Source organism: Rhinopithecus bieti, unplaced genomic scaffold, assembly GCF_001698545.2.
Source record: "Rhinopithecus bieti isolate Rb0 unplaced genomic scaffold, ASM169854v2 scaffold_42745, whole genome shotgun sequence".
Lineage (NCBI taxonomy): Eukaryota > Metazoa > Chordata > Mammalia > Primates > Cercopithecidae > Rhinopithecus > Rhinopithecus bieti.
The window spans coordinates 3,998,775-4,021,917 of NW_016819184.1; the positions used below are offsets into that span (position 1 = coordinate 3,998,775).

General features: G+C 47.9%; 1 protein-coding gene across 1 annotated transcript in view; it reads left to right on the forward strand.

Annotated features, from left to right (window-relative positions):
- Positions 1 to 17,215, forward strand: part of UROS (uroporphyrinogen III synthase) — a 35,415-nt gene extending 18,200 nt beyond the window's left edge. Inside the window, 5 exon segments of the mRNA XM_017858636.1 lie at positions 1,738 to 1,812; positions 7,554 to 7,634; positions 9,804 to 9,889; positions 10,982 to 11,080; positions 16,788 to 17,215. Coding sequence (XP_017714125.1) covers positions 1,738 to 1,812; positions 7,554 to 7,634; positions 9,804 to 9,889; positions 10,982 to 11,080; positions 16,788 to 16,925 — 479 coding nt within the window. The 3' untranslated portion in view covers positions 16,926 to 17,215.
- The last annotated feature ends 5,928 nt before the right edge of the window (positions 17,216 to 23,143 follow it).

Sequence of the window (23,143 nt, forward strand, 5' to 3'; positions counted from 1 at the left end):
GATTGAAATGTTGTACTGACTTGAAGCAGAGTCAGTCTTGCCACATGCAGGGACTGAGACCTTAGACCAAATATGCATTCCCCAAACATTTCTTGAGAGCCTTCTGTGGACTGTGGGGTGGACCAGGTGGCCCCAGTGTCTGCCCTCACAAATAGAGCTGGCCACTGCTTAATAGCTTCCTTCTGTCTCAAGTACAGTAGTAATTGTTTTGCTCACAGGGTTGTGGTGTAAGGATCAAATGAGCAAGGTGATCAGCAAAGCTATATATGAGAGTTAATGTTCTGGTTATGGTTATTATTGTTTCATTACTTGGGAAAAATGCATATTTATGTCAATATTGATTACCAGCATCACTGCTAAGTTCTTTTTTTTTTTTTTTGAGACGGAGTCTTGCTCTGTCGCCCGGGCTGGAGTGCAGTGGCCTGATCTCAGCTCACTGCAAGCTCCGCCTCCCGGGTTTACACCATTCTCCTGCCTCAGCCTCCTGAGTAGCTGGGATTACAGGCGCCCGCCACCTTGCCCGGCTAGTTTTTTGTATTTTTTAGTAGAGACGGGGTTTCACCATGTTAGCCAGGATGGTCTGGATCTCCTGACCTCGTGATCCACCCATCTTGGCCTCCCAAAGTGCTGGGATTACAGGCTTGAGCCCACCGAGCCCGGCCCAAGTTCTTATGTCTCAGTTCCAGTTCCTGTGGGGTTTTACAGGTTTTTTTGTTTGCTTTTGTTTTTGATGCATTTAGCTCTTCTCAACTCAGAGAGGAGGTCCAGCCTGGGTTGCCACTGTAGCATAAGCAAGGGCTTAGTTCCTGAACTGAGTTTATGGCTTTATTTTTCTTTGATTCAGCATGTTTTTAATGATCCATAAGTTAAAAACTGCTGGTGTTTTTAGTAAAGGTACCGTTTGTTACTAACCAGCCTCTTGTGTGACTCCTAAGTGGAAAGCCCACAGCACTTCCTTCCTCAGAGGCATTTGGCATTCCTGTGAGCAGGTAGCAGTGTTGACTGAGCCAGCCCCTGGGGCCTCCCTTCATCAGCACGCTTTGTGGAGTGGCCAAGTGTTTGCTGTCTGGAAAAGGGCAGGGGGAGCCTGCGTCTGTTAGCTTCTTACTTGGTTCATGAATAGGGTCTCACAGAAGTCCTGGTATAGCCCCTCATCCTCAACGACTTGTATTTGTAGTGCTGTGGGTCCCTGTTAGCAGATTATTATGAAACCTTTCCTCCCCTTCCTTCCATTTTAGTTTGGCCATGTCAAGCCATGACGCCTTTCTGGATGTGGTCTGGCCACTCCTCCCAACAAAATGAAGGCTCTGTAATGCCGATTCCTGCAAAAAGTACCAAATGCCCATCATCTCCTTCCTGACTGAAGAGAAAACAGCCTTTGTTGAGCTCCTCCTAGATGGCAAGCAGTTTGCTCTTATTATCTGACACGATCCTTAAAACAGTTCCATATGGTTGGTGTCTCCCCCTCTTGTAGATGAGCTATGTGCGGCTCAGGGGAGGTAGTTAAGGCTGTCCTTTCCCTTACCTGACCTACACAACTGGGGTGCAGGTACCAGGACCTGATGCTTTCTCGTCTGAACAGACACTTGCGATCTTCCCTCAGTGGCTTTCAAGAAAAGACATCCTCTATGTGATTTGTAAACTGCATACCTGTGTATTTGCATGTTAAAAAATAACGCTGGAACAAAAGGACTTCAATAACCATGTTAAGAAATACATTTCTTTGTTGTTTTCCAGTGAGTAAAATTGGCCTGGATACAGAAGGAGAAACCTGTGGAAATGCAGAAAAGCTTGCAGAATATATTTGTTCCAGTAAGTAGAAAAAGATCACTCCAAATGAAGCCCATTTATTTTTTGTTGTCCTCACGACCACTACCTAAGGAAAAGAATATTTTCTCAGTGCATACTTGGTGGTGAGATTGATTGGTGAGCAGCGTGTAACCCACTCTGGGGCCATAGCCTATTTGTATTTGTGTATGTCTAGACTTGTGTGAGGTTTAGCCCACTTCCTTCTACCTCCATACCAAAGAACTTGACTAGAACATAACACAAAATAAAACATCTGGGAGATAAAACCAAAGGAGAGATCACTTGAGGGATTCCAAAGAGAGCAGAGGCAGGAGGTGTGAGTGGGTGCTCTCCCCTTCCAGAGGACTGTCCTTTCCCTTCTCAGGAGCTACTTCCATCTCTGAATTCCCTGCCCCATCTTGCTCCCAGGTAAAGAGCTGACTCATCATTGGGCTGCCTTTGGACTTGGACTTCAAATGGCACTTGTTCTAGGGGTGTTCGCATTTAAATGGGGACTTAGTCTTAAAGTAATTATGGATTTTAGGCTTCAGAAGATAGACAGGCAAAATTCTCGGAGCAAGAGAGATGGGAAGGCTGAACATCTACTTGTAGCGCAGCCCCACCTCTAAGGTGCATCTCTCTTCCCCTCTCTTCCCTGCATGTCCAGTACAACCACAAGCTCTTACACCCTTGTCATTTGACTCCTCCCTGCTGTAGGTATAAGATCATACACCCCCATGAGAGCACGCAGTAGAATCATCTCGTCTTAGATTGCTGAAGAGGAGGAAATCCAGGCTTTCCTAGAGATCATGAGCTGGCAAACTTCATTGGTTAAGGATATTTTAGGCTTTGCAGGCAAATGGTCTGTCAGAACTACTAATCTCTGCAATAGAAGCATGAGAGCAGCCAGAGGAAATACACACACAGTGCGCTTGGCTTTGACCCCAGGCTGGAGTTTTCTGACACCTTTCTAAAACTCCTTGAGTGTCTGCTGAGCTGCGAGGCCAGGGTCAGATGAACTGCTGACAGCTGAGAGTTTCCTCTAAGGTTGGCCCTGGGGTGGTGATATCAGGATGAGTGGTACAGGGAGAGAGTACACCTTAAATAGGTCTTTTTATGGCTTCTGAAACAGTGGTAGATGATAGTGTTTCTGGCAAAACGAAGTATTTGTGTTATTAAAAAAAAGCTCCTAAAGGTGATGAGGGTGAGGCCAGCCTGACCCCCAAGGGAAAGGGGCTGCTGGGAAACCCCTGCCTCAGTTCATCTCCAGGAACGCACAGGGCCTCACACAGATGCCTCAGTCTGCACCGCTGGGAGTTCGTGCCATCTCAGACCGATCCTCCCTACCTGGGCTGTACATAGAGATACTGTGAGGCTTTCTCTAGAACATTTCATGAGCCAGCACTGTGAGACATTTTCAAGCTAAAAACACACAGTTCAGGAGACTGTAATCCGTGGTAGAAAGTATTCACCATTTGCTGCTAGTAAAGACGGTTGGCCCTGTCCTTCTCTGGCCACTTGTGCCACATGATGTTCCCGGGAGAGGCCTCTCCATGCACCAGTGTAGAGAAGCCCTCTGGAGGCCAATTCAAAGAGCATCTGAGGCCAAGCAGCTGAAAGGAAAAGGCCTGATGGCCAACGTGTTGCTTTCTGTGGAATGTTCCAGACTGTGGATTGCTGGCGGTCATTCTCTTTAACAGCAGCCTAGACAAGCAGTGACTCTCTTATGCAGCCAGGTGTTGAAATAGCTGCAGGAAAGCCACAGACAGTTGTTCCAGCTTTCCTCATCAGAGAGCACTGGTTGGGCCCCGTGCTACGTGGCCCCTGTACCATGGGATCGCTTCTCAGGTCATGGAGCCACACATCAGTGTGAAAGGTTCACTCCAGGGGCTCCTGGTACAGGATGCAGATGGGTCCTGTCTAACTCCAGGCTTTTTGTTTCTAATGTTGTTTCTAGAGAGTCACCATCACAGCATTAAATGGTATCAAAGCCCTTCTTTTAAAAATGTAGAAATAAATGTAAATGGTAGATCTTGACATTGCTTGTGGGATTAAAATCTAAAAAGAATAATAGCTCTTTGATAGAATAGGTGGCTCCTGCCTGTTTTCAGTGAAGAGATTGAGCTGTACCCACAGTTTGTTCTGGAAGGAGACAGAAGTGAACCTCTGAGTCACTGTTCATTAGAAGACCCAGAACCATCAGGCTGGTGTTCCTGCTTTGCAAACACAAGGCAGAAGAGATCAATGTCACTTTGGAGTGATCACATTGGTGTTTCAATTAACTGACTCAAGGCTTGGTTGGGTAGACATTAGCATATTCTGACCTTATCTGGGAGAATACTGGTCTGCATTCCTTGCAAAGCTTCTGCTATTTCCTCTGATTTATTACCAGCATATCTATGGGTCCTAATAAATCTTCCATTTGCAATTAGAATATCCAAATAAAAATCTATGTTGACTGCTAATAAGGACCTTCACTTTGGCTTTACCAAGGCATTAAAGGTTTTTCTTTCTCGGTAAACTTTGAAGCCTGATTTTAAAAGCTAAAAATCTACCTCCAATGCTCGTAGTAAACAGGCCGATTCATGGCTATGCCGGTTTATTTTAGTTAACACTTACTACTTTGTGGCAGGCACTATTGTAAGTGCTTAAAGCTATTAATCCATTTAATCTGTTAACTTATTGTTCTGATAGATTCTCCTTCTTTCCCAGATATCTCCTCTAATGGGAAAGTAATTACATGCTAAGTGGTAAAAGGTAGAATACAGTACAACTTTTGAAAAGAGAGAAACCGTGTGGGCAGAAAGATTGCACTACAGTTTATTTGAAATGTCCTTCTGAACTGGGAAAGTTTCTGCAGCCTGGCAGACTTGCCGGACTTTTCTTCCATTCCTCCGATCAGCCTCCTCATCCTTACTATCTGCACTCAGGTGCCCACTGTCTGCTTGAACTGATTCTCATGGCAGTGCCCGAGAGGGGGAAGTCATTGTAAACCTGGAAGTTGTTACTGTTTTACAGATATGTGCATGTCCTTCAGTAAGACGACATTTTAAAAAGTCAGTCTCATTGATGCAGGACTTTTTGCTCCTAAATTCAGCTAAATCTGGGTTCTTGTCTCATGATCAGGAAAAATTAGGCATGTGGACACATTGAAGGGTGAGAAGGGCAGAATTTATTAAGTGAAAGGAAAGCTCTCAGCCGGGCACAGTGTCTCACACCTGTAATCCCAGCACTTTGGGAGGCCGAGGCAGGTGGATCACCTGAGGTCAGGAGTTTGAGACCAGGTCAGGAGTTCTGGCCAACATGCAAAACCCCATCTCTACTAAAAATACAAAAATTACCTGGGCTTGGTGGCCACGTCTGTAATCCCAGCTACTCAGGAGGCTGAGGCAGGAGAATTGCATGAGTCCAGGAGGCAGTGGTTGCAGTGAGCCGAGATTGCGCCACTGCACTCCAGCCTGGGTGAAAGAGTGAGACTTCGTCTAAAAAAAAAAAAAAGAAAGAAAAAAGAAAGCCTCTCAACAAAGAGAGGGATTCTCCAAGCAGGTTTCTCCCTCATTATTGAATACCAGGGGTACCACACATGAGCTGATGAGGCCAGGCTCCTCCCCTCTGTAAGGCGCAAATTCCTGGTGGTGCTGCCCCATTCCCCCAGTGCGCACACAAAGATGCCCAGGCAAGCCATAGGTAGTATTGGAAAAGGCAACATTTGATCAGTTAAAGGACATTATTCAGAAATAATCAACTGGGAAAGGGCAGACAAACGGACAGACATTCTGCCCCTGGGTCACTGGTTTCATCCGGGACCAGCAATCTGGTCTTTCAGCCTTCAGGCTGTTTTAGGCTTGAAGGTGAGGTCTCACCGGGGACCCTTCCCTACCTACCTAGGCATTTGTCTGCCTCCTGCTTGTATAATCATTTTCTTAATTACCTGCAGTGACTTTATCAAGCCCCCTCCTGAGCTGCGTGATAATAATACTCTGTTAGGATTTTCAGGGTTGTTACTCATCATCAGCCCTGACAGCCCAGAATTCCAGGCCTCCTTCCTGTTAAATGAATGGAGAGTAGAGCCTCTGAGCTCCACGATTCACTATTTTTGTGTCAGCCTTAACCATCCCATTGGCCTGTTGGGGCTGAAGATAAATCCACAGGCATTAAGCATATTCCAAAAGGGCATGACTCCTTTGTCTTTGGCTTTTTGAAGTGGGTTAGTTTTCAGGAAATGTAGTTGTAGCAGATCTCCCCTCACCAGCAAAGGAGGACTCAGCTAGGACATTTTTAAGTTTTTCTCCTTTCTGCTGACAGGGTGGTGCCTTTTCAGTGAAGTCAGCTGAGCCGGTTGGACATTTGTGGGCCCTGTGTGCCTGCAGAGCCAAGCTCCCTGCGAGGCACAGGTGGTGGAGAGATAGAGACAAGCAGCCGCCCTCAGGGAGCCCCATACCCCTTCAGCCCAGCCTTGTGAGTCAGAGATAAGAATGAGCAGCCCAGGACTCCACTGGACCCTCACAAGAGGTGCTGCCAAGGGGAGATTCCTGAATCTTTCCAAGGTCCTTTGCACGCCTGTGGGGCTGGGCTTGCTGAAAAACTAGACTGTAGTTTTCTTACTGGATCCCCAGGAAGAGCTTTGGCCCCTAACATCTTCCACCCAGCACTCTCCAACACATACGTAGACACACAGACACAGGGAAGAAAATTGCACCTGAACATGGCTTTGAAAATATGTCTCTAGGGATGACTGTACAGAGCATGAAAACATTTCCTCACACTGGAAGAGAGAAATCAGCAGGCATCTATTAACTATATTTAACAGTCTCCCAAGTTGGTACTGATATTTACAGAGCAGTGTAAATAAAGAAAACATTCACCAATATGTAGCCTTTATAACTTGAAATTAAGTGGCCTGCAGTTATTCCTGTTGTGTGGCTGCTGCTTGCTGGAGATGGTACTGGATGGAGAGGGGTTGTTTTGCTCCTTCCTCCCATTGCAGTCACCAGAGAAGGTGTGATCAGAGAGATCATAAGGATGTGAGAAAATAGGCAATGTGTATCAACAACACCCATTAGAATTTCTTACATCTTACGGACAGATGTGGGGGGAAATGGCTCCTTCTACTAAAATGCTTTGTTTTCACATTTGGGGAAGATTCTAGCATTTGACAACTCATCAGTTTTTTGGACAGTATTGTTGCAAATTGGTGTTCAAATCCTGTGTTGTCCTCACTATTCTGCAAAGAGTTAAGGGCTGAAAATGCCCTTAAGTCTTCCCAGAGTGGAGATGCTGGGAGCAGAGGTAGTGGTGAAAGGAGAGGCGGGCCGTTCTTAGCAGGCTTCTCTCTCTAAGGCCTGTATATGCCTTTTGGCACTTGGCCTAGTGGCTGTTGGTGTGGCTAGAAGCAGAGTGGGGAGTTAGCTTGTCTTTGTTAAGGTGGAAAGCCTGCCTTCGAAATAGTGAGTGCAGGCTAGGGAGTCACTTCAGGATCAGAGGAAGTTAAAAAAATGTGGCTATGTTCATTGCTTGTGTGAATGTTCATTTTCTGAGCACCTCAGCACACATTACCTCTTATGATCTTCATATAACAAGCAACCCTTCAAGTTCAGCAAGGTAGCAGGTGCTCCTCCTGTTACAGATGCTGAAACTGAGTCCTAGAAGCACAGCCAGGCCTGGAGCCCGGGGCTGCTTCCCCCTCCCCAAAGCTGCCCCTCCCCATTCCCCTGTGCACAGGCACTGGCCCTGAGTTTTCACAAAGCCTGGTTATTTATTCACAGGGGAGTCCTCAGCACTGCCTCTTCTATTTCCCTGTGGAAACCTCAAAAGAGAAATCCTGCCGAAAGCGCTCAAGGACAAAGGTGAGTAGAATGCTCTGACCACATCCCTCACCACTTTGGGATCCACCGGTAGCCTTTGCAGCGATAGAAGTGTTGGGTGGCCCTGCAGAGAGCACACAAGGGAGCCGGGCTGGGTTGGATAAGCCAGGCCAAGAGACGCAGGGACCATCCTCACGGGAAGTGTGGACATGCAGTCTGCACTTTCCTTTCTTTGGATCCGCTCTTCTCAGCTTGTTTGGCTCAAGCTAGGAGCACACAGTGTATCTCCAGTCCTTCACCAAGAGGACAGGAGATCGAGGTGTGGAGGTGGCCCCTGGGCAGATAACTGAGGTAACAAACCACAGAATTGGTTCCACATGTAGAAGGAAGTTACAAATGTAGCCGATCTTGTAATAGCATGCAGCGCCCTCCAGCCAAGCCACACAAGCCCCACCTGCCCCTCCAGCTCCACCTGCTGTGGCTCCCAAGACTGTCAGCATCTAGAAACCAGTTCTTGCCTCTGAAGCATGCCGCCATCCTTGACTCAGACATCTTAGCTGTCACCTGCGCACCTTTTGCTGTCACATAGTTGGTCTGGGAGCAAGGTGTATCAGTGGTTTGGAGTATCAGCTTTAGGATGAGACAAAAACAGATTTGAATTCTCCCTCTTGCTGTTTATTAGCTATGTGAATGAAGGTAAGTGATGTAATTTCTCTGTGCATCATTACCCTTATCTGTGAAATATGGTTGTCTCTGCATAACCATAGTACCCACCTCACAGAGGTGTTCAGAGATCATGTAGCATGACGCCTTGTTCTCCAAAGGCAAGCTCTTCATGGAACTATGACTGTTACTGTCTCTCCCAGGGTTTTGAAGCTCTAACAGTCCACATGAGCAGTGTAACCTAGGATGACCTTAGACCTTGTAACTTTTCCCCCATATTAAAATGGAGCTAGATCGTATCCCTTTTTTTTTTTTTTTTTTTTTTTTTTTTTTTTTTTTTTTTTTTTTTGAGACGGAGTCTTGCTCTATTGCCCAGGCTGGAGTGCAGTGGCGCGATCTTGGCTCACTGCAAGCCCCGCCTCCTGGGTTCATGCCATTCTCCTGCCTCAGCCTCCTGAGTAGCTGGGACTACAGGCACCCGCCACCGCGCCCGGCTAGTTTTTTGTATTTTTAGCAGAGACGGGGTTTCACCGGGTTAGCCAGGATGGTCTCGATCTCCTGACTTCGTGATCCGCCCGCCTCGGCCTCCCAAAGTGCTGGGATTACAGGCTTGAGCCACCACGCCTGGCCAGATCGTATTCCTTCTACCCATATCATCTGTCTTCTAAAGCTACCAGGTAATAAGATCAGCAAAATCATTAGCTTTTCAGGAACAGGAAAATACCAATATAAAATAAGAGAAAGCTTGGTCTCAGTTACCCTTAAAGAAGTAATGTATAAATCAGAGGTTTGATACTTCAGTTTATTTCTTTAGTTTTCGGGGATATGAAATGGCGACAGGTTGCTGTTTTATGCTGAAATTATCATAATTTCTTCTGAGAGAGTTTTACATTTTGTTTTCAGAAGCCCGAGTTTTCACTACCTTTCACCTACCATCTGGCTACCCCTCGTGGGTCAATATCTGATTGAAACTGCACGAGTCCCTTCAGTGCCTGGTGCCTCATCACCAGCCCTGAAAACCCCTGGGAATGTTCAGAGTCACTGAATGGCACAGGGAGGAATGTGGGAAAGTCCACCGCTTAATCAGTTCATGTCCAAGGGGACACACTGAGGCCCAGAGAGGGGGCGCATGACCATGCAGAGGCACAGCTGGAGTGCAGCCGGGGATCTAGACTCCAGGCCTCTCCCAAGGGCTGGCCTTCCCCGACTTCGTGGTGTCATGCAACCTGTCTGCGTGGGATCCATGGAGTGACTAGGGACAGCCTTGTGTGAACAAACCTACATAAGCCTGGGAACAAAAGGCATCCTGGATACAAATGAAGGCTTTGGTTTCTGGGCCTTTGTTCTTTTTCTGCCGTCTCAGCCCCGTCTTCCACAGGACCACTCCACAGCATTCAGCAGGCTGCAGAGGGCTGCTCAAGGCCTCTCTGCTGAGTCTGGCCTCTCCAGACAGCTGGTTCCAGGAGGGTGGTGCTATGCTGTGAAGTGGCGGAGGCCCCATTGTGTGCCCAGTATGGTAAAGTGTTTCCTGCTTTTGATTGTGCCCAGGGATTGCCATGGAAAGCGTAACTGTGTATCAGACAATTCCACACCCAGGAATCCAAGGGAACCTGAACAGCTACTATTCACAGCAGGTACGTGGTGAGGGGCATAAGCTCACAAATACTGGTTCTACATGTGTTTTCACTGTCCCCAGCTGTCACCTGCATGCCTTTTCCTGTCACATAGTTAGTCTGGGATTCTAGAATTAGGAATGGAAACAATTTTGTGGTTGTTTCATGAAATGTCTATTGCAAGCTGGTTTGAAATCAGTGATTTCAATAAGAGGTGCTTGTGGTAGGTGGTCTATGAAACCGCCCTGTTTGGAGAGGTTAATGTGGTGACTTTGAGGAAGTGGTAAGTTTTTATAGGGGTTAAAGGAGATAATTTACACAAAGCTTTTTGTACAGCATCGAAGATACATACAAGCCTGAGGTAAATAGTGGCCTTGATGTTATCATTGTTTTTCATCATATGGGGGCACTGGTGGAGCTGGAGGGGCAGAGGCTGAAAAGCGAGGCTGGGCCCATAGTGGGAAGAGCTGACAGTGGCCACCAAGGAGTCTGGATTGAATTTGGGAGTCCATGGGGACTGTTGGAGGACTCAGGCAGGAGAATGGATAGCTCTTGCTTGAGTTCCTTGATGTCTTCAGCATTTATATGCAGTAAAACACCTCCCTTTCCTCTCCCAGGGCAGGCTTCTGAATGTCTTGCCTGGTATTGGGAGGGCCTGATAGAACAAACCAAACGCAGAAAGGCCAGGCAGGCTCGTCTGCCTGCTCTACTTCCCGAGAGAGGGAGCATTGACGGAGCCAGCACTGCCTCACACCACTGCTTCATGTGATCAGTGCCATATGACCACAGGAGCTAGAGGCATTGTCTAGGCTGCTGGGCATATGAGCTCCATGATGCCCATGTCCTCTGGCCAGGCAGACACAGACCTGGAGGCCAGCAGAGCGACCAAGGAGCAGCACCACCTTTCTGATGGCAGCCTGCTCTTTCCAACAGTTCCCTACCAGAATCCTGCTCACTGGAGCAGAGGATGTCAGCATCAACCAGGAACCACGCCTGTACTAAAAACCGCCTGGGCGGCCTCTGGCTTGAGGGCTCGATGCTGACAAAGCTGGAGGAATGTTGTCTCTCCTCAGTCTTATGGCAAGGACTGATCTTGTTTTCTCTTCCCCACAGGGGGTTCCAGCCAGCATCACATTTTTCAGTCCCTCTGGCCTCACATACAGTCTCAAGCATATTCAGGAGTTATCTGGTGACAATATCGATCAAATTAAGGTAAGTTATTCAATGGGCTTTTGGTCTTTTTCAGATTAGTTTTTTTGGTTTTTTTGTTTGTTTGTTTGTTTGTTTGTTTGTTTAATATTTACGAATTATCCTAGGGCTTCAATGTCAAATGAGACACCCCTGGCCTAGCAGGTGCTTTAGAATTGGAAGGGCAGCTCTACCTCCTGCTGGGCTGTTGCACAGACTGCTCACCTTCTCCCAGTCCATTTCCTCACCTGCAGCATGGGGATAATTGTCTCTCTGTGGCTTTCATAGACATGTGTATGGTCTTCCCTGCTTAGGATGAGTCTCAGAATTACATGAGGGAATTTGAGTAAAGTCCTTAATTAGCTCAGGGCTTGGTACAGGTGTTAGCATCCTTTCCTTCCTTTCCCCCATCTTGTGTTTGGCATTATTAGCTGTTCTAAAAGCAGTCACCTTTTTCATGTCTTTTAAAGGGTTTACATTCACACTTACTAGGGACTGTATTATGAGTCTACAAATAACCACAACTCTTGTGTCTGTAATAGAAATACCCTTGAACTGGCGCCAGAGGGACTGAGGAGAGGGTGCACGATGTGACCCAGAACCCAAAGGCAGAAACTGCCACTCACTGCAGTCAGGAAGAGCAAAAGGCTTCACCTGCCTTCTCACAGGTGCATCTCATGTGGGGAGTATGCACTGCTTTCCCAGTTTTCAAGATGGAGCGTGGGACTCAGAGACATCAGATGGCCTGCCTGTAGGTCATGCTGCTGAGAAGGAAGAGCTGCAGTTTGAACCTGGGAAGACTGATTCCACATTGTCAGCCATGGTGATGCCTTGCCATGGTCTCAGGAGCTGCTGAGCAGTTGATGGACTTTTGGGCAGTAACTGATATAATTCCCACACCAGTCCAGTGGTGGGTATCCAAAAAAAGAGGTCAGTGGTCCTCATTACAGGTGAGGATACTGAGGCCCAGAGAGGTTAAACAACTTGCCAAAGTCGTGTGTTGAGTCACTGGAAGGCCCAGGACTCACACGGGCCACTGAGGAAGAAAAACAATATCTGAATCTTGTGGTTAGAAAGATTGGAGAGAGAGGCCAGGCGCAGTGGCTCCCACCTGGAATCCCAGCACTTTGGGAGGCCGAGGCAGGTGGATCACCTGAGGTCAGGAGTTCCAGACCAGCCTGACCAATATGATGAAAACCCTATCTCTACTAAAAATACAGAAATTAGCTGGGTGTGGTGGCATGCGCCTATAATCCCAGCTATTTGGGAGGCTGAGACAGGAGAATTGCTTGAACCCCGGAGACTGAAGTTGCAGTGAGCCGAGATCGCGCCACTGCACTCCAGCCCGGGCAACAAGAGTGAAGCTCCATCTCCACCACTCCCCGCCCCCTGCCCAAAAAAAAAAAAAGGAAGATTAAAGAGATAAGACCCATAAAGTGCTTGGCATGGCAACTGGTCCACAGTGAGCGCTTACTTCATATTGCAGGTCAGGAGGGGTAAAACGGTGCTGGTCCTGCTCTGGTTCTTGTCCCTGTGTGTCATGCTGCCTCTCTCCTGGACCTGTAGAAGGAGTACCGCCTGGCCCACCCACCCACCCCGCGTCACACAATGCTGTGAGATGCCTGGTGGTATAAGCCTAACACAGTTTTCCCCAGGCTTCTTAGTGTTTGCCTAGAGGAAGAAAATGAGATTTATACTCTATCTTCTTTCAAAGCAAGCATGTTTAAAAGTACAAATGGATACTCAGCATCTGAACCAAGAACTCAGGCCTTTCTGAATAGACTGCTGCCCGCATTGTCCACACCCATGGCAGCTGGGGCCTGAGTGCGTGTGCCTATCCTGCATCTGTCACGCCCGTTTCTGCAGCCCTCCAGACACTCTGAGAGCTCTCAGTAGCCCCCTCGCCTCTTCCTACAGTGATTGATTACCCTGCCTGCCAGTAGTTAACTGCCATTAAATCTGCCATTGCTGGGGAGGAGAAGGTGACAGAGCTGGCCTTGCTCACAGTGACTCTGGACTGCTTGGGGGCCATGAAGGCACCATGTGTGGGGTGTGAGTCGTCCCTCATCACTGGGACTTGGTGCTGTATAGTGAGGTGCTTTCAAGGTTCACAGAGGACACAGTCCTAGCCCGTGAGTTGGTAGTTAGGCTTTTCTGTCTCAGCTCGGCCTCAGATTTGCTAGTGGCCTCCCTCCTCAGGAGTCCCTGTAGGACCCACTGTTTGTACAGCACTGCACAACATGCAGGTGCACCACAGAAGATCAAAGCGGGTGAGGGGGCGACTTCTGACCTGAGCTTGCTACTTACCATTGACTTGGAAAGACTGTGCACTTGTCTGTAAATGCCACAGAGATGTCACTCCAAACCAGTAGGTAAGCAGAGTCATAAATCACCACCACCACACTAATGGCAGCAACTGAATTTCCTGTGTACAGGAAAATGCCCTTGCAGACTGTGAGGTGGGTATCTTCACACCTAGTGGTCGCTAACCACAGTGGCAGAGCCAGGCTGTGAACGTGGCTGCTGCCCCCACAGCCAGGCTGGTGCATTCGCGTCCAGTTTGTTCCAGGGATGGAGAAAGAACATTGATGCTGGGCCCCCTCGCCTAGCCTGGGGCAGACTGTACTGCTCTGTGGGGCGCCGTCGCGTGGGCCTTCGCTGACACAGAGGAGTGAAAGGCTCCTGTGAAAAAGCTGCCGTTTCACCCAACTATTGGTAATCCTGCTCTAGGACTCCAGTCATGTTTGCCATTTGTTGGTTCCCAGTCCCGGGGAGTTGCTTTTTTTCAAATTTTTAAATAGCTTTATTGAGATGTAATTCACAAACCATAAAATTTACTTTTTATGATTTTAATATGTAAACTTAAAATTTTTTTTTTTAATTTTTTTTTAGAGATGGGGTCTCACTGTGTTGCCCAGGCTGATCTCAAACTCCTGGCCTCAAGCAATCTTCCCACCTTGGCTTCCCAAAATATAGGGATTACAGGTGTGAGCCACCACGCCCAGCCCAATATGTAAACTTTAACATGATTTTTATGATAGTCACAAATTTTTGCATCCATCACCACTGTCTAGTTCCAGGACATATCATCACCCCAAAGAGAAACCCGATACCCATTTGCAGCCACCCCTCATTCCCTCATTCCTCCCACTCCTTGGCAACCACTCAACTGCTTTTCATCTCCATGGATTCACCTATTCCGGACATCTCGTATTAATAGAATCATACACTATGTGTTCTTTTGTAACTGACTCTTTTCAGTAGCATAGTGTTTTCAAGGTTCATCCGTGTTGTAGCAGGTTACCAGTACTTCATCCCTTTTTACTGCCAAATAATGGTACATGCTGAGGACCGTTTTATTTACCCATTCACTAGTTGATGGACATTTTGGTTGTTTTCCACTTTCAGGCTGTTAAATAATGCTCAACATTCACATACAATTTTCTGTGTGGACATAAGTTTTCATTTCTCTTGGGTGTATATCCAGGAGTAGATTTACTAGATCTAAGGTAACTTTGTTTAACATTTGGTCGTATTACTGCTCTTTTCCAAAGTGGTTATGCCATTTTATAGCATTGTCACTAGCAACGTATGAGGGTTCCAATTTCTCCATATCCTCCACGTCCTCATTTTTCTGTCTCTGATTATGGCCATCCTTGTGGGTCTGAAGCGGTTACTCAGCATATATTTGATTTAGACTTCCCTAATGACTAATGATGTTGAGCATCTTTTTATGTGTTTGTTGGTCATTTTTATATCTTCTTTAAAGAAATATCTATTCAAATCCTTTGCCTACTTTTAACCCAGGTTAATTGTCTTTTTATTGTTGAATTGCCAGAATTCCTTATTCTGAATACAATTTTTTTTCTTTTTTTTTGAGATGGTGTCTCTCTCTGTTGCCCAGGCTGGAGTGCAGTGATACAGTCTCGGCTCACTGCAGCCTCCGCCTCTGGGGTTCAAGCTATTCTCCTGCCTCAGCCTCCTGAGTAGCTGGGATTACAGTTGCCCGCCACCACGCCTGGCTAATTTTTGTATTTTTAGTAGAGATGGGGTTTCACCATGTTGGCCAGGCTGGTCTTGAACTCCTGACCTCAGGTGATCCGCCTGCCTTGGCCTGCCAAAGTGTTTGTATTACAGGTGTGAGCCGCTGCGCCTGGCCTCTGAATACAGATTTTTTATCAGACATATGACTTCTAAAAATGTTCTCCCATTCTGTGAGTTGTCTTTTTACTTTTTTGATTTTTTGTTTTTTTTTTTTTTTTTTTGAAGCACAGAAGGTTTTCAATTTTGATAAAGTTCAATTTATTGGTTTTTTTCTTTTGTTACTTGTGCTTTGGGTGTTGTATCCAAGAAACCATTAATTTAGTGTTGTTTCATTCAGTGTTTTGAAGATTTATTCCTATGTTTCCTTTTAGGAGTTGTATAGTTTTAGCTCTGAACTTAGGTATTTGATCTGTTTTGAATTGATTTTTGTGTGTTGTGTGAGGTAGGGGTCCAACTTTATTTTTTCCTCAGTGAGTTTCCTAAGCAATGGGTGCTTAGCAGGGCAGTACTGTAGGCAGGGTGGGAGTGGGGCCTCTGCAGGGCAGTGGCCTCCCTCCCCTCGTTCTGACTCAGCTGGAGGAAGGAGCCTCAGGCCTGCAGCATCCAAGTTATGCAGAGGTACCGGTGGCTTGTTAACTCCACTACCACCTGGCCTGCTGCTCACTTGCTGGGAGGGAGGATGAAGCGGAGTGCTGGGCAGGGGCTGCCACTGTTGGATGCTCACCTGCTCCCAAACAGCTTCGGGGTCCACAGTCTCAGTGCAGAGGAGAGTGGGGGATGAGGACTTTCTCTCATTTAGCCACCACACTAGCCCTCTGAGGCCAGGGTAACTGTGCCCCTTTTATAGGTGAGGAACAGAGAGGCTAAGGGACTTGTACTAATAACAGCTAGCAGGGGCAGAGCTGGGACAGAAGCAGTGCCCCATCCCAGGTGAGGCTCTGCACAGAACCATCGAGCCTGTGGGGCTTGTTCAGAGAGAGGTGTCCTGTGGATGAGGCCAGTGCCCCGGATTGGCTGATTTGGAAGGATTATGACAACGTAGGCAGCAGCCCATGACGGTCATCTGGGCCAGGCCAAGTGGTTCACACCTGTCGCCTCATTTAATCCCCACAGCAGCCCAGTGAAGAGTCCTGTTATCTTCTCTTTTTATGGATGAGGAGATGGAGCCAGAGAAGATGGGCCATGGGCCAAGGTCATTGTCCTGTGGAGCTGGGATTTAAATCCCAACCCTGTGGCCACAGAGCCCTGACCTTGATAGTCTGCTTTCCTGGGGATTCAGTCACTGCCCCTGCCACACCCTCCTCCCCTTGATCAGACCCAGGGCCCCCAACACCCGAAGCAGAACTGTCTGCAGCTAGAGCTTCTGAGGAAGGACTGCACCGACGCAGCCATGATGGTGAGCACCAGCCTGGGGCCTTCATGTCCCTGCCCCTCACCTGAGCCTGGGAACAGCGTGCTGTCGCTCAGGGTGGCAGAGAGAACAGTGATGAGAGCGTGGATGCAGAGGTATTTTGCGCGCTCAGAAGCTGGGCTCGAATCGGGCAGTGTTGTCATTCATATAAACGCATCACATGAGCAGTAACATCCAACCGAAAGGCTGGCTGACGGCCCCTGCACACATCCAACCGCCTGCTGCCCCATCCCCTGCTAGTGTGCTGAAGCCCTGTTTTCTCTTCTGTCTTTATAGTTTGCAGCCATCGGCCCCACTACAGCTCACGCGCTGGCCGCCCAGGGCCTGCCTATAAGCTGCACTGCAGAGAGCCCCACGCCACAAGCCCTGGCCACTGGCATCAGGAAGGCACTCCAGCCCCATGGCTGCTGCTGAGTCAGCCACCTGTCGCTTGCCCCATGCAGCCTCCCTGGGCTGGGCTGGCTCTGGATGGAGCTGAGCATTGGCAAGGGCTGTCAGGAGCTGCTGCCATCAGACTCCTGCTTCAAGCCTGAGTGGAAGCATCTGAGGACCAGGGATCAGGACCTGACCTGGGGCTGGCCTCAGGCCCACGTGCACGTGACCACCCTCTATGGAAGCCAGCTTGAAGCCTAGCCCCGTGAGAGCTTCCTGTGCCCAGCAGGAAGGAAATCAAATAAACCACACTGGCTGCCCATGCTTACTGAGTGTATGGTTACTATGTGCCATTTTAAGTGCAAAGCTGTGTTCAGGGAGGAGACAGGTATTCCCACCTGTGATAACCCACAAACCTGCTATGAATCGGAAAATTTGCTCTGTAGGAAGTAGGTTTATTCATTCTATAAAAAGGACCGTGAAGTTCCTGCTTGTGAGCTATGGACAATTGTAGTTCAAATATAGAGAGACTTGCTTTCCCTCAAAGTTGCAATTGCAGCATTAGATGATGAAACCATCTGATCTCCCAGGAATCTGAGGGGCTGGAGAGGTCAGTATGTACTGAGAAGAGGTTCATGTGCAAATGCAGTGCCCTATAGAAAGGCTTTGGAAATCTGTTCCCAAATATCCTTCCCACTTCATTCCCAGAGTTCCCAAACTTCATTCCCAACTCAGCCTGGAATTTAGGCTGAGTTGACTGAAACCCAGACTTGTCTCTTAGTAGCATGTGGACTGGTGGTGGGAAGGCTCTGCCCACATGCCTCTGTCTCCTTGAAAGATCCGACTGAAAGGCATTTGGGCTCCACATCTCTGATCTCCATTCCTCCTAACAACGCTGAGGAGTGGACATTCCTATCGTTCCATTTTTCTGATGAGGAAACAGACTCGAGGTGAAATGATTTCTCAGGCTCACGTAGCTAGTGAGTGGCAGAACCAGAACAAAATTAAAAGGGATGGATGAGCCTAAGCACTGAGACCTAGACTAACGAAATTCATCAGCCACCTCATACGAGATTCACGGTAGAAGAGAGGTTAGAATTCAGTGATAATTGTTCTCCAAATCTTGATGTGATTGTAAAGAAATTCTTTGAGAACTGTTCTAAAACTGGATTATGGTGATGGTTCCATGAAGTGACCACTTGTCTCAGAAGATTAAGGAAAATAATTGAGCAAGCACTGTTTCATACACGTTTTTCACCTTAGTACCAAAGTGAAATAGATTAGCCCATGAACTAAGAACCTGACTGTACATTAGAACCACGTGATGTGCTTCTAAAATGAAATTGCTCAGGCCCCACCCCCCAGAGATTCCCCTGAATTGGTTTCTAGAATAAAGCCCAAGCAGCAGGAGGTGTGAGACACTCTCCAGCTGCCTCCAGTGTGCACCCTTGTTTGGAAACCACTGGATTACAGGAATGGGGTCCCCCATAGCTGGAGTGCGATCAGGAATGCCCTCATGCGTGGTGAAGAGGCTGGAGAAGCAAGACAAGCCCGGAAGTGAGGAAAGAGAAGCCCAAGCTGTAGGCAGACAAGAGCGGGAGGGATGTGGATGTGTGGGCTTCGGAAGCACATGTTGGAGGAGGAACACCACCCTGTTGCAGGGCAGGGAAAATAGGATCCTTTTCACAGCCTTAGGAGGTGGGGGACAGAATCAGGGACAAAGGTTCACTAAATACATGCTAGTAAACACCACACGTGTGTCCTTTCATCCCCACACAACCCGAAGCCACCTTTTGAAGAGGATGTGAGGCTATCAACAGTTCTGGCGAAGCCTTGTTTCAGATGGAGTGGGCCGGGGTGTGCTTAAAGATGGTTCTGTTTGGGATTAGGAAGGCAGGGAGCTCGTGCACGGGCGGGAGATGAGCAAAGCAGCAGGTGCAGTGTCCTCGACCATCGCGTGAGTCGGGAGCTTGGGCTTTCTTTGGCAGTTGGGCTGGAGATTCCTTAGAACATGAGGGCTGAGTAGGCAAAAACCAGTTTGAAAGGGACTGTGGAGAAACCCTGGTTCTGAAGATATTGGTGGGACAGAAGGTAAGGTCTGTAATTACCCAGCTCAAGAAAGTGAAGCTCAGGGATGTCACACGTCACTTCTGCTCACCCTCCCATGGGACTGCAGTTTGTGTTAAGGACAATAATTATGTTAATCATTCTATGGCTCAATGGCTAGATGGGAGTGAACAGAAGCTGGCATAAGGTTTTCCTTCAAAGATACAACTGCAGCATTAAACAGACCGTCTGATCTCCCAGGAATCTGAGGGGCTGGGAAGTCAGTATTTACTTAGAAGAGGTTCATATGGCTGGGCGCGGTGGCTCACACCTGTAATCCCAGCACTTTGGGAGGCTGAGGCGGGCGGATCAGGAGTTTAAGACCAGCCTGACCAACATGGTGAAACCCCATCTCTACTAAAAATATAAAATTAGCTGGATGTGGTGGAGGGTGCCTATAATCCCAGCTATCGGGAGGCAGAGGTTGCAGTGAGCTGAGATCATGCCACTGGACTCCAGCCTGGAAAACAAGAGCAAAACTCTGTCTGAAAAAAAAAAGAGGTTTATGTGCAAATGCAGAGCCCTATAGAAAGGCCTTGGAAATCTGTTCCCAAACTTCATTCCCACATTTTAACAGATCCAGCTGTTGTTCCTGATGTGCTGAGGGAAGTTCAGCTTTGAGTTTGTAGATGTTCTGGGTGCCTTCCCAGAGTCAATGTGGGAAGCCGGGTCGAAGCGAGAGTCTCGCACACCCTGAGCGGCAAATAGGGCCACCCAGGACAGTGAGTGAGTCGCGCCCCCGGCCCTGCCAGCTCCAGACAGAGTAATGCCCCAGCAGGCTGGGTGGTCAGCCTCCTTGTGTCCCTCTTGGGGATCAGAAGGGACAGAAGGGTGGGGTGGGAGAACACACTCAACAGATGTGCTGCACAGGGTTTTGCCACAGTTGTGTGACCTACATTCCCTCTTCACATCTGCTCTCACGCGCCTTCCCCTCCAGCTCCTGGACTCAGGAGAGTTGCTGAAGAAGTTTGTGCAAGGGAGGAATAAAGGATCACACAGGAATTTGAGAGCCAAAGTAGAGTGCAGCTGGCCCCCCAGGCTCAGATGGGCTAGTGGTAAGAACTGAAGATGTTCCCTCTGGACCTTCCAGCCACAGCTCATTGGTGGGACATGTTCTCAGACACTGTTCTAAGTTTTATGCGCTTTAACTCTTGAGTTACATGTGGTCACTCACTCAATGAGTTAAGCGTTAGTACAACTTCCCTGTGAATAGAACGTAACAAAATAAGAACATTGTGTTGTATACAAGTCTTCAGAAAATAAACTAGCAGGAATCATTTTACTAAAAATTCTAAGAAAGTAGATGACAGGGATAGAGTCTGAGGTGGTCTCAATATTCATTACTCTGAAACAAGAATCCTTGATGTTCAGCAAAGTGTGTGGCCATTTGGAATAAGAACTACACTTCCCAGCTTCCTTCGCAGGCAGGCATGAGAGTGTGATTAAGCTGTAGCCAAGGGGATGTAGTGAGATACACACCCTTCACATCATTCTTCCTTTTTCCTGGAATACAGACAGAAGAGCTGGGGCTCCAGTAGCCATCTTGAGCCCTGAGATGACGTTGGGGAAAGGAAGTTGTCTAGAACAAGATGACACTATGGGCACAAAAACTATCCCAACTCTAGACTTCTTGAGTGTAAAAGATATATCAACTTCTATCTTGTTTAAGCCACTGTGACTATGAGATTTTTCTTTTACAATCAAATCTAAATGATAAAATAATCAAGTGAATTGGTAGAGTAAACATCAAGATATACCGTTTCTGAGTTTGAATAAAACGCTCTTTAAAGAAAGTCTTGGCCAGATGCAGTGGCACATGCCTGTAATCCCAGCACTTTGAGAGGCCAAGGTGGGTGGATCACTTGAGCCCAGGAGTTCGAGACCAGCCTGACTGACATGGCAAAACCCCATCTCTACTAAAAATGCAGAAACTCAGCCGGGTATGGTGGTGCACATATGTAATCCCGGCTATTCAGGAGGCTGAGACAGGAGAATTGCTTGAACCTGGGAGGCGGAGGTTGCAGTAGGCCGAGATGGCACCACTGCACTCCAGCCTGGGTGACAGAGCGAGACTCAGTCTCAAAAAAAAAAAAAAGGAAATATTTGGTTACCAGAAGTCCCTCATAAACTTACTGTTGAATCTTTTTATCAAGTTCAATTTTAAGCTGTGTATTTGCATATTATCTATAGATTTATGCCTTGTGCAATTATATAAAGTGTTTGAAAAGCAACTGAAACAACGAAAAGACTTCAGCAGTAGAAGAGTTCTCATTTTCACAAAATATTGGTAAAACCTACAAAAGCTGCAGGAATGCATTTGCTCAGACAGTTTTCTTTCATTCTTACTGGTAAGCACTCTAGTGACTGGAAGGTGTGCCCAGTCCTTACAGGAGAAATGTATGTCTTTTATCGTATTTATCTTGTTAAAAGAAAACCTTAGACAAATTACATTTGAGAGAGTTTGATTGAGCAAAGAATGATTTGCAGATCGGGCAGCCCCTAAACCAGAAAGGCTCAGAGAGGCTGCAGCGCTGCCTTGTGGTTGAAGATTTATGGACAGAAAAAGGAAAGTGATGTACAGAAAATGGAAGTCAGATGCAAAAACAGCTGGATTGGTTACAGCTTGGCATTTGCCTTATTTTGAACAGCGTTTGAGCTGTTGGCCACCTTTGATTGGCTGAAATTCAGTGATTGGTACAAGAGTAGGTTACAGCCTGTTTACACACCTAGGACAGAGCCCAAGCTGTATCCTACGAACAGGCTGTAACCTACTCTTGTACCCATAGCTGTAACTATTTTGGTTACAGTTCACTGTATAAGGAGAATTCTTTAGGCTGGCCTTAAAACATGTAAGGAGGCAGCTTCAGGCTCAACTTAACGCTCTGAATTAAGAGAGACTTAAACATTTCTCTTCAACATCTCATTTAATCCTCAAAATAGCCCTATCGGGTGGGTCCTACTGCCTCCATCCTAGAGATAAGAAAAACTGGACTTGGAGGAATTTAATGCCATACACAAGGTTAAGTGAGGTGGAGGCAGGTTCGAACTTTGCTGATCAAGGGCTGAAGGAGAGTTAGATGAGGGGGTGTTCCCACGGGAACGCTGGACTCCACCTCACCTTGGCAGGGCTCCCCCCAGGGCTGCAGGATGGGGGTCGTGTTCCTCAGCATGGCCTCTAAGCCCCCTTCTCAGCCTGGCTTGACTGCCCACAGCCCACGTGTGTGTGCAGCTCCAAACCGTGGCCACTCCACTTCTCTGCCATTCTGAGACCTTGTTCTTCTCAGGGCGTTTGTGGGCCCCTGAGAGCTGGACCTGTGCTTGTCCCTGCCCCCGAGCCCCTAGCAGAGGCCTAGGACTCACAGGTGTGGAGGATAATGATCAGAATCCCGCCTTGCCGTCAGCAATGCTTTTCCCAAACTTCTCAGACCCAGCAGCAAATCATGAGCAATATGATTTATTTCTCAGAACATGTTACACGTGGTTTGTTAATCACCGGCATTAAGCTATTGACTCTACCTCCAGCAGGCTGCAGCAGCACTTTCCTCAGTGGTGAACACGTCTGGAGGCGGCAGCTCAAACTCTCTTAACGGATGGGGGGCTGAGGCTCCGAGGACAGGGCAGAGACGCCTCAGCGTCAACCCGCTTTTGGCGGCAGGACAGGAATTGGGCCTGGGCCTGAGATGGTTCCTTTCTACACCCTTCTCCAGGGTACCAAGTCCACCTCGAAGCCTCTGGACCCTCTGACATGTAACCTGTGCCCCCTCCCCAAGCCAGCAAAGAGACCCAGGCACAGTGCGGTTATGGAAGCAGCTGCTGCTTGTTCTCAGCCTGATGGGTGTCCCTCAGGGGCGGCGCATGTGTAGCAGCTTTTCAGGAGTATGGGGGGTGATGGGAGCCAGGGGCCACGTGGTGCAGATGGGAGAGAGGCCAGCAGATGGGTCCAGCAGCAGTGCGTTGAGCTTTGCCGTGTAACCTCGGCGACAGGGGCTGTATTCTGCATGGAAAATTCTGCATGATTCATACCCACGGGGCCTGTCACCAAGCTGAGTTACTGAGTTACTTTCCTGAGTGTTCATCGTGTGACTAAATTTCTGGACCTGGGGAGTTGGTAACTTTTTCCTCACCTCTCACCCAAACACCCCCAAGTCCTGTAA